The 13,441-nt window shown below is 40.5% G+C and overlaps 1 protein-coding gene across 9 annotated transcripts in view; it reads right to left on the reverse strand.

Annotated features, from left to right (window-relative positions):
* Positions 1-13,441, reverse strand: part of VPS13D (vacuolar protein sorting 13 homolog D) — a 255,871-nt gene that overhangs the window by 104,608 nt on the left and 137,822 nt on the right. For all 9 annotated transcript variants that reach the window (XM_087446782.1, XM_087446786.1, XM_087446783.1 and 6 more), the window contains 4 exons: positions 12,439-12,547; positions 10,100-10,279; positions 7,683-7,799; positions 6,711-6,860 (listed from right to left, as the gene is read on the reverse strand). In XM_087446782.1, coding sequence (XP_087302908.1) covers positions 6,711-6,860; positions 7,683-7,799; positions 10,100-10,279; positions 12,439-12,547 — 556 coding nt within the window. The remainder of the gene's footprint in view (positions 1-6,710; positions 6,861-7,682; positions 7,800-10,099; positions 10,280-12,438; positions 12,548-13,441) is intronic.

Here is a 13,441-nt window from a genome sequence, read left to right on the forward strand (position 1 = left end):
AAGCACCACACTAGTCACCTCATATGCATTATCCTGAGTCACATGATACCCCTGATGTCCGAGTCATTAAACTAAGGGCTCCGCTGTGATCCTCACCACAAGCTCTTGAGGACGAGGAGTCCTTATGTCGCAGATGATGAAGCTGGGGAGAGAGGCCCTTGCATAAGGCCCTTGCATCACAGCTAGTCAGTGACAGAAGTAGAACTCAAATCCAAGTCTGTCTGACCCCAAAGCTAAACGCTCTTAAACACTATGTGATCGATGCTTCTCTCACTCCAAATTCCTTGAAGTAAGACGATTAAAACTAGACAATCAGTAGTAAATGGCTACCAAATGGGCAGAGCTGCCTGACGTAAAGTCAAGTCCCTTCTAGGAATGAAACGATGACTTCAGTGGCATTAGGAAATGCTCACCCAGCCCCTATCAGCACCATAACTGAGAACACACCGTTTACATTCAGATAAGTTTATGAAAGTCAGGAGGCTCACTACAGGAAGCGCCATCTTCATTTTCCGTTTTATACCAAAGGTCCACACTAGGAAGAGGAAGGAGGAGAGAACATCTGTTGGGAACCCTAAGTGTACCTTCTACACATCACCTAACATATCCCTTACTACACCCCTAAAGGCTAAGTATTATTCCTCCCCATTTTACACACAAGTAAACAGAAGCTTAGAGAGGCTAAATTGGTTGCCCACATTCACAGCCAGTAAGTGGAATAGTTGGGATTCAAATGCAGATATTTCTGGCACCAAACCCTTTGAGTTTTCTATTACATCACACAGGTTTCTACAGAGCCATTTTGCATAATCACTGCTGACTTTCCTTCTGTTGGCCCTCAAAGCGCAGGGATAAGGGCGAGAGACGTGGAGCACTTTTTCCTACTTCCATTCTTGCCCAGACAATGTACTCTCTATACAGCAGCCAAAGTGATCTTTCAAAAATACGAATCGGGTCATGTCCCTCCTTCCTTGACATCCTTCAGTAGCTTCCTCTTCTCTTAGGATAAAACGAAACTTCTCACCACAGTCCACAGGGCCTGCATGATCTAGATATGGCCTACTTCTCCAGCCTCACCACACACCACTCTCCTCCAGGCTCGCTATGACCCACACATGAGCCTCTCGATTGTTCTCAAATGTGGGCAACTCTCTCCTCTCCCAGAGTCCATGGATTCTCCGGGAACGGTTTTTCCCCTAGTACCCTCCTCTATGGTTGGCTCCTTCTCTTCCTCAGGAAGATCTTCCCAGGCCACTTGATCTAAAGTAGCATCACCCCTCTTCATTCTTCCACAGCAATTATCACAGGCTCTAACCACTTATATGCTTGCGTGCTCATTTATTGGCTGACTTTTTCCCTAGGCTGTTAGCTCAAAGAGAGCAGAAACCTCATCTTCTGAGTCATGGTTTTATCTCCAGAGCCTAGTGCCATGCCGGGCACACAGCTGACGCTCAGTAAGAATTTACTGAGTGAATGAATCACCCGTCATATCCAACAGATGAAATGACAATAAGGTCTCACCTTATTCTGACCTCTCCTTTCTTCTTTCCCCAAACACATTTGACACAAGGTGAACTAAATGAGACTTACTAATTCTGGCTTTATTCTCCCAATTAGATTACATACTCCCTAAGGATAGAACTATATTTTCTATTTTTTAAAATTCTTTCTTATAGCACTGTAACCATGGTAAACTCTCAAATCTGTCTATTTTCTATGATTTATAGCACACATTAAATCAAGAGGTATTACAGTGAAAAGTTTTTTTAAATTAAAGTAAAAAGTTAATGAAATCAATGAATAGTAATTGGATCCTCTCTGTAAGGTCAAAAAAGACAAAGAAATATAGGTACAAGATAGTAACCTATCAGTCCTCAAACAAATGGGATGTGATTAACTCTTTGCTATTTATGATATATGATAAAAGAAAAAATTCTTCTGAAAAGGGGTTTTGGCATGGAAGGAAGTGCACGAGGTGAAAGGGAGTGAAAGGAGCCCCAGCCAGGGGAACACACCGTATACTCTCAGGAGGAACTGTCCATTTGGAGAAGGAACCACAGTCTAGTCTGGATCCTTCTTTTGGAAGTGTTCACAGGAACTGGTTTTCTAGACATTTCAATATTGGTGGAGGTTGGAGAGAAGAAGGGTTCCAAGTATGATGTTACAAAGAGAGGAGCTGTCTTGACAGCATGACAACACAACTCTGGCAAAAACTGTCAAAATTAACTTTATCAGAACTCGGAAAGTTAATCAAAGGCTTGCAACAATCCAGGGACGATTTATTTGAGAAAATTAGCTGAAGCTCAGCAAGAACAGCGAGCTCTGGGGCATTTTCACTTGTCCTGTTCCCACTCCCTCTCCCCAGCTCCACAGTAGCCTCAAAAACCAACAGCCCTGCAACCCGGGTGACAACAGAGCAGCCTGGCAGCCAGTGGAAGGGCTGGAATGAGTCTGCAGTTCCCCCAGAAGCTCCATTCCCAGGGAACTGTCATTTTTTGGCTCATCTGGCACCTCTCCCTTTCCTAATATTGGTAATTTGTGTCTTCTCTTTTTTTCTCCTGAGCAGACATCATACAGGTTTATTAATTTTTTGATGTTCTCAAAGAACCAGCTTTTGATTTAATTCATTTTCTCTACTGTAGTTGCTGGTTTCTATCTCATTGATGTCTTTATTATTTCCTTTCTTTTGCTTATTTTGGGTTTAATTTTTTTTCCTTTTTTGAGTTAAAAAGATGACACCTGAGTTTACTGTTTTGAGAACTGTCTCCTTTTCTAATGAAAAATATTTAGTCCTATAAATTTCCCATTAGTACGGTTTTAGTGGCATTCCACAAATTCTGATATGTTTTCTTTCAGTTCAAAATACTTTGATTTCTGTTTTGATTTCTTCTTTGATCTATGGGTTATTCAGAAGTATATTATTTAGTTTTCAAATATTTGGGGGATTTTCCCAACTATCTTTCTGTTATTTCTACTTTAATTCCATTGTGGTCAGAGAACATACCATGTGTGACTTGAATCCTTTGGCATTTGTTGAGAACTATTTTATGGTCCAGAATGTGGTCTATCTTGGAAATAGTTCATGTGCACTTGAGAAGAATGTGTTTTCTGCTGTTGCTCGGTAGAGTGCTCTATAAATGTCAACGAGGTATAGCTGGTTGATAGTGCTGTTCAAGTCTAGCATATCTTAGGTGATTTTTCTGCTTATTGGTTTTACCAGTTATTCAGAGAGTGGTAGTAAAATCTTCTACTGTAATTGTGTATTTGTCCACTTCTTTCAGCGCTATCAGTTTTTGCTTCATATATTTTGAAGCTCTGTGATTAGTTTTATAAACGTTCAGGATTGTTATGTTCTCTTGATTACTTAACTTTTATCATTAGGAAATTACCTTCCTTATCCCCGCTTATATTCTTTGCTCTGTAACCTATGCCATCTGATATTAATCTAACCACTCCCACTTTCTCATGACTAGTGTTAGCTCAGTATATCTTTCTCCACTTTTGTCCTTTTAACCTAGTTGTGTCTTCATATTTAATGTGTGTTTCTTGTAGGCAGCATACAATTGGGTTTTGCTTTTTTATCTAATCTGATAATCTCTTTCTTTTAATTGGAGGTGTTTATAGCATTTACATTTAATTAATTGATACACATAGGTTTGAATGATTCTACTATCTTGCTATTTGTCCCACCTGTTCTTTTCCGCATTTTCCTCTTTTTCTGCCTTCTCTTGGATTAATCAAGTATTTTTTATGATTCCATTTTATCTCCTTTGTTGGATCATGAGCTGTAACTCTATGTTACTTTGGTGCTTGCTTTAGGGTTTACAGTATTCATCTTTAACTTACCAGTCTACATTCAGATGACATCATACCACTTCACGTATAAGAAAATTATAGTACTATACTACCATTTCTCCCCTTCTAGACTTTATGCCATTGTCATGCATTTTACTCTAACATGACACAGTGTTATTATTTTTGTCTAAGTTGATTATCTCTTAAAGAGATTTAATAAGAAAATAATCTTATATACAGTCATGCACTACATAACAATGTTTCGGTCAATGATGGACCACATATACAACAGTGGTCCCATAAGATTAGTACCATATAGCCCAGGTGTGTAGTGGGCTATACCATCTAGGTTTGTGTAAGTACACTCTATGATGTTCGCACAATGACGAAATCGCCTAACAATGCATTTCTCAGAACATATTCCCAATGTTAGGTGATACATGACTGCATTTACCCAAGCAGTTACCATTTCACGTGCTCTTCACTCTTGTGTAGATCCAGATTTCCTCTGGTACCATTTCCTTCTGCCTGGATGATGTCCTTAACAAATTTTTTAGTGCAGATCTGCTGGTGGTAAATTTTTGTAGCTCGTGAGTCTAAAAACACCTTTATTTTCCCTTGTTTTTGAAAGATGTATTTGCTAGGCATAGAATTTTAGGTTGAAGTTTTTTTTTTTTCTTTTCAGTACTTTAAAGATGTTGCTTACTGTCTTCTCACTTGCATTGTTCCCAATGAGAAACGGGCTGTCATTCTCACCTTTGTTCTTTGCATGTAACATGTCTTTTTTAATCTGGCTGCTTTATTACTACTTTTCAGTAATTTGATTATGACGTGCCTTGGTGTAGTTTCCTTCGCGTGTGTGGATGTGTGTTTGGGTTCATGTCTGAGTTTCTTATATTTGTAGGTTTACAGTTTTCATTAAGTTTGGAAAATTTACGGCCAAAATTTCTTCAAATATTTCCTCTGTCTTCACCTTTAGGGACTCCAACTATCCGTATATTAGGTTGCTTGAAATTGTCCCATAAGTCATTGATGTTTCTTTCTTTTTTTCGGATTATGTTTTCTCTAGGTATTTCAATTTGGACAGTTTCTATTCCTATGTTTTCAAGTTTACTAATCTTTTTTTCTGCACTGTGTCATCTGCTGTTAATCCCATTCAGTGTATGTTTCATTTCACTTTAATCTCTATTAGTCTGATTTGAGTTTTTTATATCTTCCATGTCTCTACTTAACTTTTCAAACATCTAGAATACAGTTATAACAACAGCTTAAATGTTCTTCTATGGGCCGGCCCCGTGGCTTAGTGGTTAAGTGCATGCGCTCTGCTGCTGGTGGCCCGGGTTCAGATCCTGGGCGCGCACCAACGCACCACTTCTCCAGCCATGCTGAGGCCGCATCCCACATACAGCAACTAGAAGGATGTGCAGCTATGACCTACAACTATCTGCTAGGGGGAAAAAAAAATAAATAAATGTTCTTCTATGAAAATTCTAACATCTGTGTTAGCTCTGGGTCAGTTTCAACTGATTACTCTCCTCATGAAATATTGTGTTTTCCTGCCCCTTTGCAGACCTGGTAATTATTATTATTATTTTTTTTGGTGAGGAAGCTTGGCCCTGAGCTAACCCCTGTTGCCAATCTTCCTCTTTTTGCTTGAAGAAGATTGGTCCTGAGCTAACATCTGAGCCAACCTTCCTCTATTTTATATGTGAGACACTGCCACAGCATGGCTTGATGAGTGGTATAGGTCCACACCCAGGATCCGAACCTGTGAACTCCAGGCCGCTGAAGTGGGGTGTGCTGAACTTAACCACTGTGCCACCAGGCCGGCCCCACACCTGGTAATTTTCGATAGGATGCCAGATACTGTGAATTTTACTTTGTAGGGTGCTAGATGTTTTCATATTCCATTAAATCCTGAGCTTTGTTCAGAGATACGGTTACCTTACTTGGAAACAGACTGGTCCTTTCAGACGTCCCTTTTATGATTTGTCAGGTAGGTCTGGAGCAGCGCTCAGCCTCGGTCTAATTACACCTCACCACGGGGACAAGACTTTCTCGAGGACTCTTCCCAATGTCCCATACACTGTTGGTTCTTCCAGTCTGGCTAGGGTAAACAGCACCATTCCCAGCCCTGGCTGAGCAGTAGGCGCTGTCCTCTGATCCTTTCGGATGGTTTGGATGGTACTTTCCCACACACATTACTGCTCCGTCCTCTGCTGAATACTCGCTGGGCACCTCTGTGGATCTCTCGAGTCTTCCTTCTGTGCAGCTCTCTCCTCCCAGGTACACTGTCCTAGGAACTCCAGCTGCCTTGGTCTCTAGGATCTCAGTTCTGGGCTCTGTCTCAGTCTCTGCACCCGGTGCCAGGGCCTGGAAACTTTCTCAAGGTGGCAACGTGGGGCTACTGCAGGGCTCACCTCTTTTGTCCCCACCTCTTGGGAGTCACTGTCTTTCGCTGCCCGACGTCCAGTGGCTTGAACCTGTTATCTCCTTATTTGATCTGGATTTCGGGGTTTTTCACGTAGGAGAGTAAGTCTGGTCCCTGTTACTTGTCCAGTTCTCTTGTTTTTTCTACATATGATGAACTTCAATTCCTCTAAATGATGGTTAGATGATTTCCTGTTGTTTTTTCTACTGGCAAATGGGGGACCATAGGTCACCTTCCTCCGTGCCACCTTGAGGAAGTTATCTAAGTTACTGATGGACTAGCTACTGTATTCAGAATTCTACTATACAGAAAACTTAGTGAGACAAATGTAGGTAGAAACAACTATTTTCATAGAATGATATTTTGAAGGCCACAAGATATTTCCGCCAAAGCATTCAAGTTTTTAGAACACCAAACACTGGATCTGATGGGGTTTTGAGCAAGAACACAAGGAGATTAACAAGTTCTGAACATCCCCCCTTACCTGTACATCCTGTATGCTGAGTTCAAGCATATGACTGGTTGCCAGCTGTGTATAGTGCACATTGATTCCTGTGAGACTTGCAAAGACCAGTTCTTCTGGGACTTTGTTAATTAAGGACAACCCAATTCCACCTTCTAACTTCACAAGCACCTGAAAGGAAACCAAAACATGGCACACTGACAGATTAAAACAGAGCTCAAGGTAGCCAGGAGAGTACAAGGAAATAAATGGCTTTAAATGCCTCCATTCTTTACCTGTGGGCAGATGAAAACCACTTAGGAGAGTTGTATTATCCACGCTGATGGCTCAAATGCTATCGCCTCACTAGAAGACTTCCTCTCTAGGCTCACTCCCCAAGCCAAGTAGAACTCCAGAGTGATACTGATGATACCTCTACTGGAGCACTGATGACATTCTGCATTTCCTTATAGGAATGCAATTGTTTGAGAATCTTTCTCCCTATTTGGGATTTAAGCTCTAAATAGGTTATTCACTGAACTTCCATAATATCCAACACAGTGCTTTATATATAGGAATCTGATTTTTTAAAAATCACTGAAAAAGTGTGTCTTTCATATTCATCTCATCTTCCTTTTCAAACTTTTCACTTTCTTCCCAATGCCCAAACAGGGAAAGGGGAAGGAAGATATCGGAGGTAACTGAGGCCAGGAAAAAAAATCTAGTTTGCTTATTCTCAACCTTAAGTCTTGTTTAAATTCAAACAGTTTAGCTTTCTTTATTGTCATCTTACTTTAGCAACATTTGATATTCTGATCTGACTTGAGCTGTCATTTCCATAAAATCTGCACACATTCATACTGTGAAAACATTAAACACTGCGAGGCAACATCTATATTTAAAATTCATACAGAGCAGAAAGAAAAGAGAAGGTCCAAACTGAGAAAACCACAGAGCAAAATTCTAAATAAATTTGATGATCAAAGAAATCAACTTATAATATTTAAAACTTACTTCTAATTCCTGCTCTGTATCTGGATTCTTTAATTTCTGCAACTCTTGTTCAGTAACAGGAAGTTCATCCACTTCATATGACGAACGGTCACTTTTCCGTTGGGAGAAATCTGTTATCTGAAGTCAAATGAAACACTGTACTTACTATGAGGGCTCATACTTCCCTAGCGAAACTCCTTCCATACCAATTGTGTAGGTCAAAAGTCACCACATGCTCAGCAATCCTATAGAAGTTAATGGTTTCCAAAGCACTGGTAAGGTAAGATTTATGTAATCATGAAGCAAACTTGGTCTTAAGTCTACATGGCAAATGCGAAGCTGTACAACTTGAGAGCCTCGTACAATGGGGTTAGGCATCTACAGGTGATCCAGAATTACAGCTCAAGTGAAAAATATGCAAACCTCAGGATCACTGCATTCAATTTCTGCCTTATAAGAAGGATGCTTTTTAAAGAGGTATTGTGGGGCCGGCTCCGTGGCTTAGCGGTTAAGTGCGCGCGCTCTGATGCTGGCGGCCTGGGTTCGGATCCTGGGCACACCCCAAGGCACCACTTCTCCGTCCAACCCGAGGCCGAGTCCCACGTACAGCAACTAGAAGGATGCGAACCTATGACATACAACTATCTACTGGGGCTTTGGGGGGAAAAAAAAATGAATAAATAAAATCTTTAAAAAAAAAAAAAAAAAAAAGAGGTATTGTGGGTTATGATGTGCTATCTCAGAGAGTTCACTGTTGCATGCCAACATCATTCCTTTGTCTTTAGCTCTCTAATTACACTATGACCCGGCAGATCCATATCTCCAGTACAGATCTCTCTTGAGCTTCAGACCCATATTTACACTGACTTCTGGACATCTTCACATAGCTATCATACACTTAACAAGTTCAAAATTTAACTTCTCATTTCCCCCAGAAGTCTGTTCTGTGTTCATCTCTTTTTTCTTGCTGGGAAAGATTCGCCCTGAGCTAACATCTGTTGCCAATCTTCCCCCCCTGTTTTTTTGTGCTCCCCAAAGCCCCAGTACAGAGTTGTATATTCTAGTTGCAGGTCCTTCTAGTTCTTCTATGTGAGCCACTGCCACAGCATGGCTACTGACAGACAAGTGGTGTGGTTCCGTGCCTGGAAACCGAGCTCGAGCTGCCGAAGCAGAATGTACCAAACGTGAACCACTAGGCCATCAAGGCTGGCTCTCTGTGCTCATCTCTTAATGATGCGGATTATCATCCTCCTAGTTGCCCAAATCAGAATCGGGAAGGCCATTCCTGACTCCTTCCTCTCTCTCATCCCCATATTCATTCAATCATGAAATCTGACTGACTCTACCCCTAAATGAGCTGTCATTTCTATTCGTTTCTCTCCAAACTCTTCATGCCTACCCCCTGCGCTTTATTCTAAATCAGGTCACCATAATCTCTCATCTAGATTATTGCCAGAACCTCCTACAGGGTCTTTTTCTCTGTCTCCAGTTTTACTCCACTTCAATTCTCCACACTGCAGCCAGAGTGAGTGATCTAAAATAAATCTCTGATCATGTCATTTCCTGACTACTTGTTGCTACAGAAAAGCCACAGAATTTTAGCATGTATCAGGCTTTTAATGATCTGGCCCCTGCTTCTGTCTCGGGTCTTATTTCTTAACACACACTATGTGTCAGTGGGTCATTCTCTTTTATCTCCAGGCCTTCACTTATCAACTTCCCAAATACGATATAATTTACTTATTGTGTAAATTATTGCTTCTTGTTTGTCTACCCCACTAGAATGTAAGCTCCAAGAAGGCAGGGAATTTCGTCTGTTTGTTCACTAGTACATGCTCAGTACCTAGAACCATGCCCAGCTTTAATCAGTGCTCAATAAATAACTGTTAAGTGAGCACTGTCACGATTAGGGCACAGTCCCTCCACCTTTCCCTTTCTAGTTAGCTAACTCCTTTCAGTTAACCTTTAGATCTCAGTTTAAACATTACTTCTCTTAGGAAGCCCTTCCAGCCTCCAAACCTGAGAATACCAATCCTCTCTGTGTACTCCCCATAACACCTTCCATTCCTACTTTCGTAACACAACATTTTAATTGTCCAATTAGGGACCTCATGTATCTTCTTGGTGTTAATGTTATTAATACATCAATTATTTAAATTAACACATTAATATAATGATTTACAACACTGATAATATGTACTGCTCTTGGCATTATCTTCTTTAATTCTTATACTTTATTTTTCATATCATATTTTGCTTATATTTTAATTCTTATAACAACTTTTTGAGGTAGGTCTTATCCCTGTTTTATAAATGAGTACACCATATCCTCATGTCCAGCATAATTATTTCAATAAATATTTGTTGAATGACTAACCATTGCAGGGGGGGTGGGGAGTACACTGAGATTCATGCCAGTTCTTATGATAAATTATCACCTGGAGTGCTCTAGTTGGTCCATCTGGGATGACTCTGATGGATAATATTCCAGAACCAGGCCTCATTTTTTGGTCAATAAATTGTTGTTCAGGTGGAACTGGCCCCAAAAGCTCCATGGAAGTGTCAGGACCAAGAACAACTTCAGCTCCATCAAACAAACCAGAAAGCCCTCCTTTGGCCTAAAAGACAGAGTAAAGATGTATAAGAAAAGGCAAAGGCAAAAGCATTGACTTTGACAATTTAACATGTCATTTGAAACAAGTTACCAAATTTAAATTCTCTTTTGGAGGGTGATGGTCAATGTACAGCAAAGTATTTACTATTTTTGCACCGTTAGAGATGATGAAAAACAGTAGGATTACTTGGGCAAGATGGAAATTACGTTATATGAATTTAGGGAACTATGAGTAAGATAACTCCATGAACAGAGTGTATTCGTTTAGTATTAACTTCTGGTCACTAAAATAAGGTTTAAAAAAAAGCACCCAAAGCCCTGTTTCTCTGAGTATTCTCATTAGGGCTTGCTTAAAAATCTGAAGCATTCTGAGCATAAGGCAATTATCACTATCACTCTGCTTTCCAATAAGAAGCAAATTCTAGAGTTGGGAACCTCCCCAAACAGGCATATGGCTGGACAGAGCCTCTTGGAAAATGAAATAGGGAGCTAGGAATGTCATCTGATGCCCAGTTATTCAGGCCTTTGGAGAAAAGCACCTTCTTGCTATATGCCCCAAGTTAACTGAAAGTCTACAGGACGATGCTTATGAGAGAGCAAACACAGGGCTAGAGAAAACAATGGCTAGAGTGTCTAGATTGCCCTTTGCTAATTTTTAAATTCTGAGTAAGTAATGAAAAGGAAATGTAGAGCTGGGTTTATAGGACAGGTTTCAACACAGAGAAAGCTTTTTGTGACTGCTTTAAGTTCAGAAAGAAAGTGCACACATAACCTTCTAAGGGCAGTGTCAGAAAATGTTTTAATGCCTTCGATTACTTTATTCGGAATAATAAGATTAAAACAAGCTTATTTCCCTAACCAAAACACATTCTGCTCTACTGAATACTACTGCTATTATGGGGTCATTCACAAGCAGAGAAATGATTAAATAGATTCAGGAAACAACAAACACCAGACAGGGATTTTTTGGGGGGGAAATGCTCCAAGAGAATCGGAATTACATGGACTTTAGAAACAAACCAGAAGTAAAATCAGGGTCAGACACGGAACCCACCAATTATAACAAGCCCTTTTTTGCCTCTAGAAGTCTGAATTGTATTGCTAATTGAAAATCACAAATCCATTCCAGATGTGTGCTTCATATAAGTACGCAGCTTGTCTTTGATAAAAAAAGCTCAGGGCAACGGAGATAAAGAAAATACATCTCACTAAATAGCAGTCAGAGGCTCCCTACAGTTTTGCACATTGCCCTGGAGAACACTCTCCCATTACGGAAGGACAGCCTGGTTTCCACCAGGGACAAACATACGAAGAGTTCTCTAGCCAGGGCCTGATGTTCTAGTGTTTTACCTTTTGGGTAAAACTGCAGGCTGAGGCAGAAGTGCACACACAGTCACCTGTGTCGCTCTGCCATACGCCCAAACCTCTGAGACACCTTCCCACCCACTCATCTCAGATCCATAGTCTCATTCTTGGCCTGAAGCCAGAAGGGCAGAAAATCCAAACTCTTGGTAATTTTCCAAACACGTATTTGCTTATAAAGCACCTGGGAGTTTATTATAGGGTAGACTGGCTGAGTAGATGACAGAGGAAATTGACCAGCAATCTTCATTCTGACATTTGCTACAGCAATTAAATGCTTATTTAGGCACCACTAAGAATGCAGAAATAAACAGAATCAAGAGCATGTAGACCCCATGATGATTACTCACCATCTCACAGAATACTTTACAAAAGGCTGTTGTAGCTATTATATTAACTTTACAGGTCTAAAACTAATCCATCCAACTTAGTGGTACGTATTTAGCTGACATTTTTCTTTCTTTCTTTTTAAAATTACATAGGTAGTTTACGTCATCAAAGGAAAAAACCCAGATCAGCCAAGAAAAGAAAAATTCCATCACTCAGAGGATGGAACACCTGAGTTCACAATACATTTGTTATATATCGCCTTCAAGAACATTTCCTATGTAAATACACGTAGATGCACAATAAAAGTTTCTTGACTTTCCTTTAACTAAAATGGAATAATATCATACACATTTGCTCTATAATTATTTTTTCCCCATTTAACAACATATCATGTATATCCTAATTGAGACTTTGTTTCAAAGAAGGTTCAACCCCTGCTTGCTGCAACTGGAGATGTCAAAAACTACTGACCTGGACAACCAGCCCATGTAGCCCACAGGTCAGTTTTCCTTCTCGGAAACTCCATGTCTGAGTTGTGCTTCGCCTGCGATCAGGCTTTCTCAGCATCAGTGGCTCATATCTGGAAAAAGGAAAATGCAATGAGTCCTCTGAGTCAGATATTTCCAGCCTGAAGACATTGTCAGGATCATGGTTTTGCTCTTCTTCCTTCCAATATCCTCTGCCCTTAAAATCTAATGGGCAGTAAGCTTGAATCCTATGGCAGCGAGGTATCTCTTAATGAGGAATGAAGAATAAAACAAAATGGAAAAAACGAAAAATGGGACACAAAGTGATATTAAGACTTTAAAGATTCATAATACAACACAATAATATAGGTTCTTGCATTCTCACAATGATAAGTTATCATGCAGTATGAGAAGGGCTATCTGCTGAATATATTTTAAAGTCTTTTCAATAGTCTTTTTTCTGTTTTACTTCCAAGTTCTTTTATTTTATATTGGGTTTTAACTTGTAAGTCATCTAAAGTCATTCTGGAAGTAAATAACATATTAACTGGGGCTGGCCCGGTGGCGCAGTGGTTAAGTGCGCGCACTCCACTGCGGCGGCCTGGGGTTTGCAGGTTCAGATCCCGGGCACGCACCAACGCACCGCTTGTTAAGCTATGTTGTGGCAGCGTCCCATATAAAGTAGAGGAAGATGGGCACGGATGTTAGCCTAGGGCCAGTCTTCCTCAGCAAAAAGAGGAGGATTGGCATGGATGTTAGCTCAGGGCTGATCTTCCTCACCAAAAAAAAAAAAAAAATAAAGGTATTAACTGAAAACAAATACATTGAGTTTTATGGAGAAACTAAGGCATAGGCAAATAAAATAATTTATTCAAAGATAAAGAATAGGGGCCGGCCCGGTGGCGCAAGCGGTTAAGTGCACGCGCTCCACTGCGGTGGTCCCAGGGTTCACCAGTTCGGATCCCAGGCGCGCACCAACGCACCGCTTGGCAAGCCATGCTGTGGCA

The sequence above is a fragment of the Ceratotherium simum genome, chromosome 22, assembly GCF_057802395.1.
Source record: "Ceratotherium simum simum isolate JZ-2026a chromosome 22, ASM5780239v1, whole genome shotgun sequence".
Taxonomy (NCBI): Eukaryota; Metazoa; Chordata; class Mammalia; order Perissodactyla; family Rhinocerotidae; genus Ceratotherium; species Ceratotherium simum.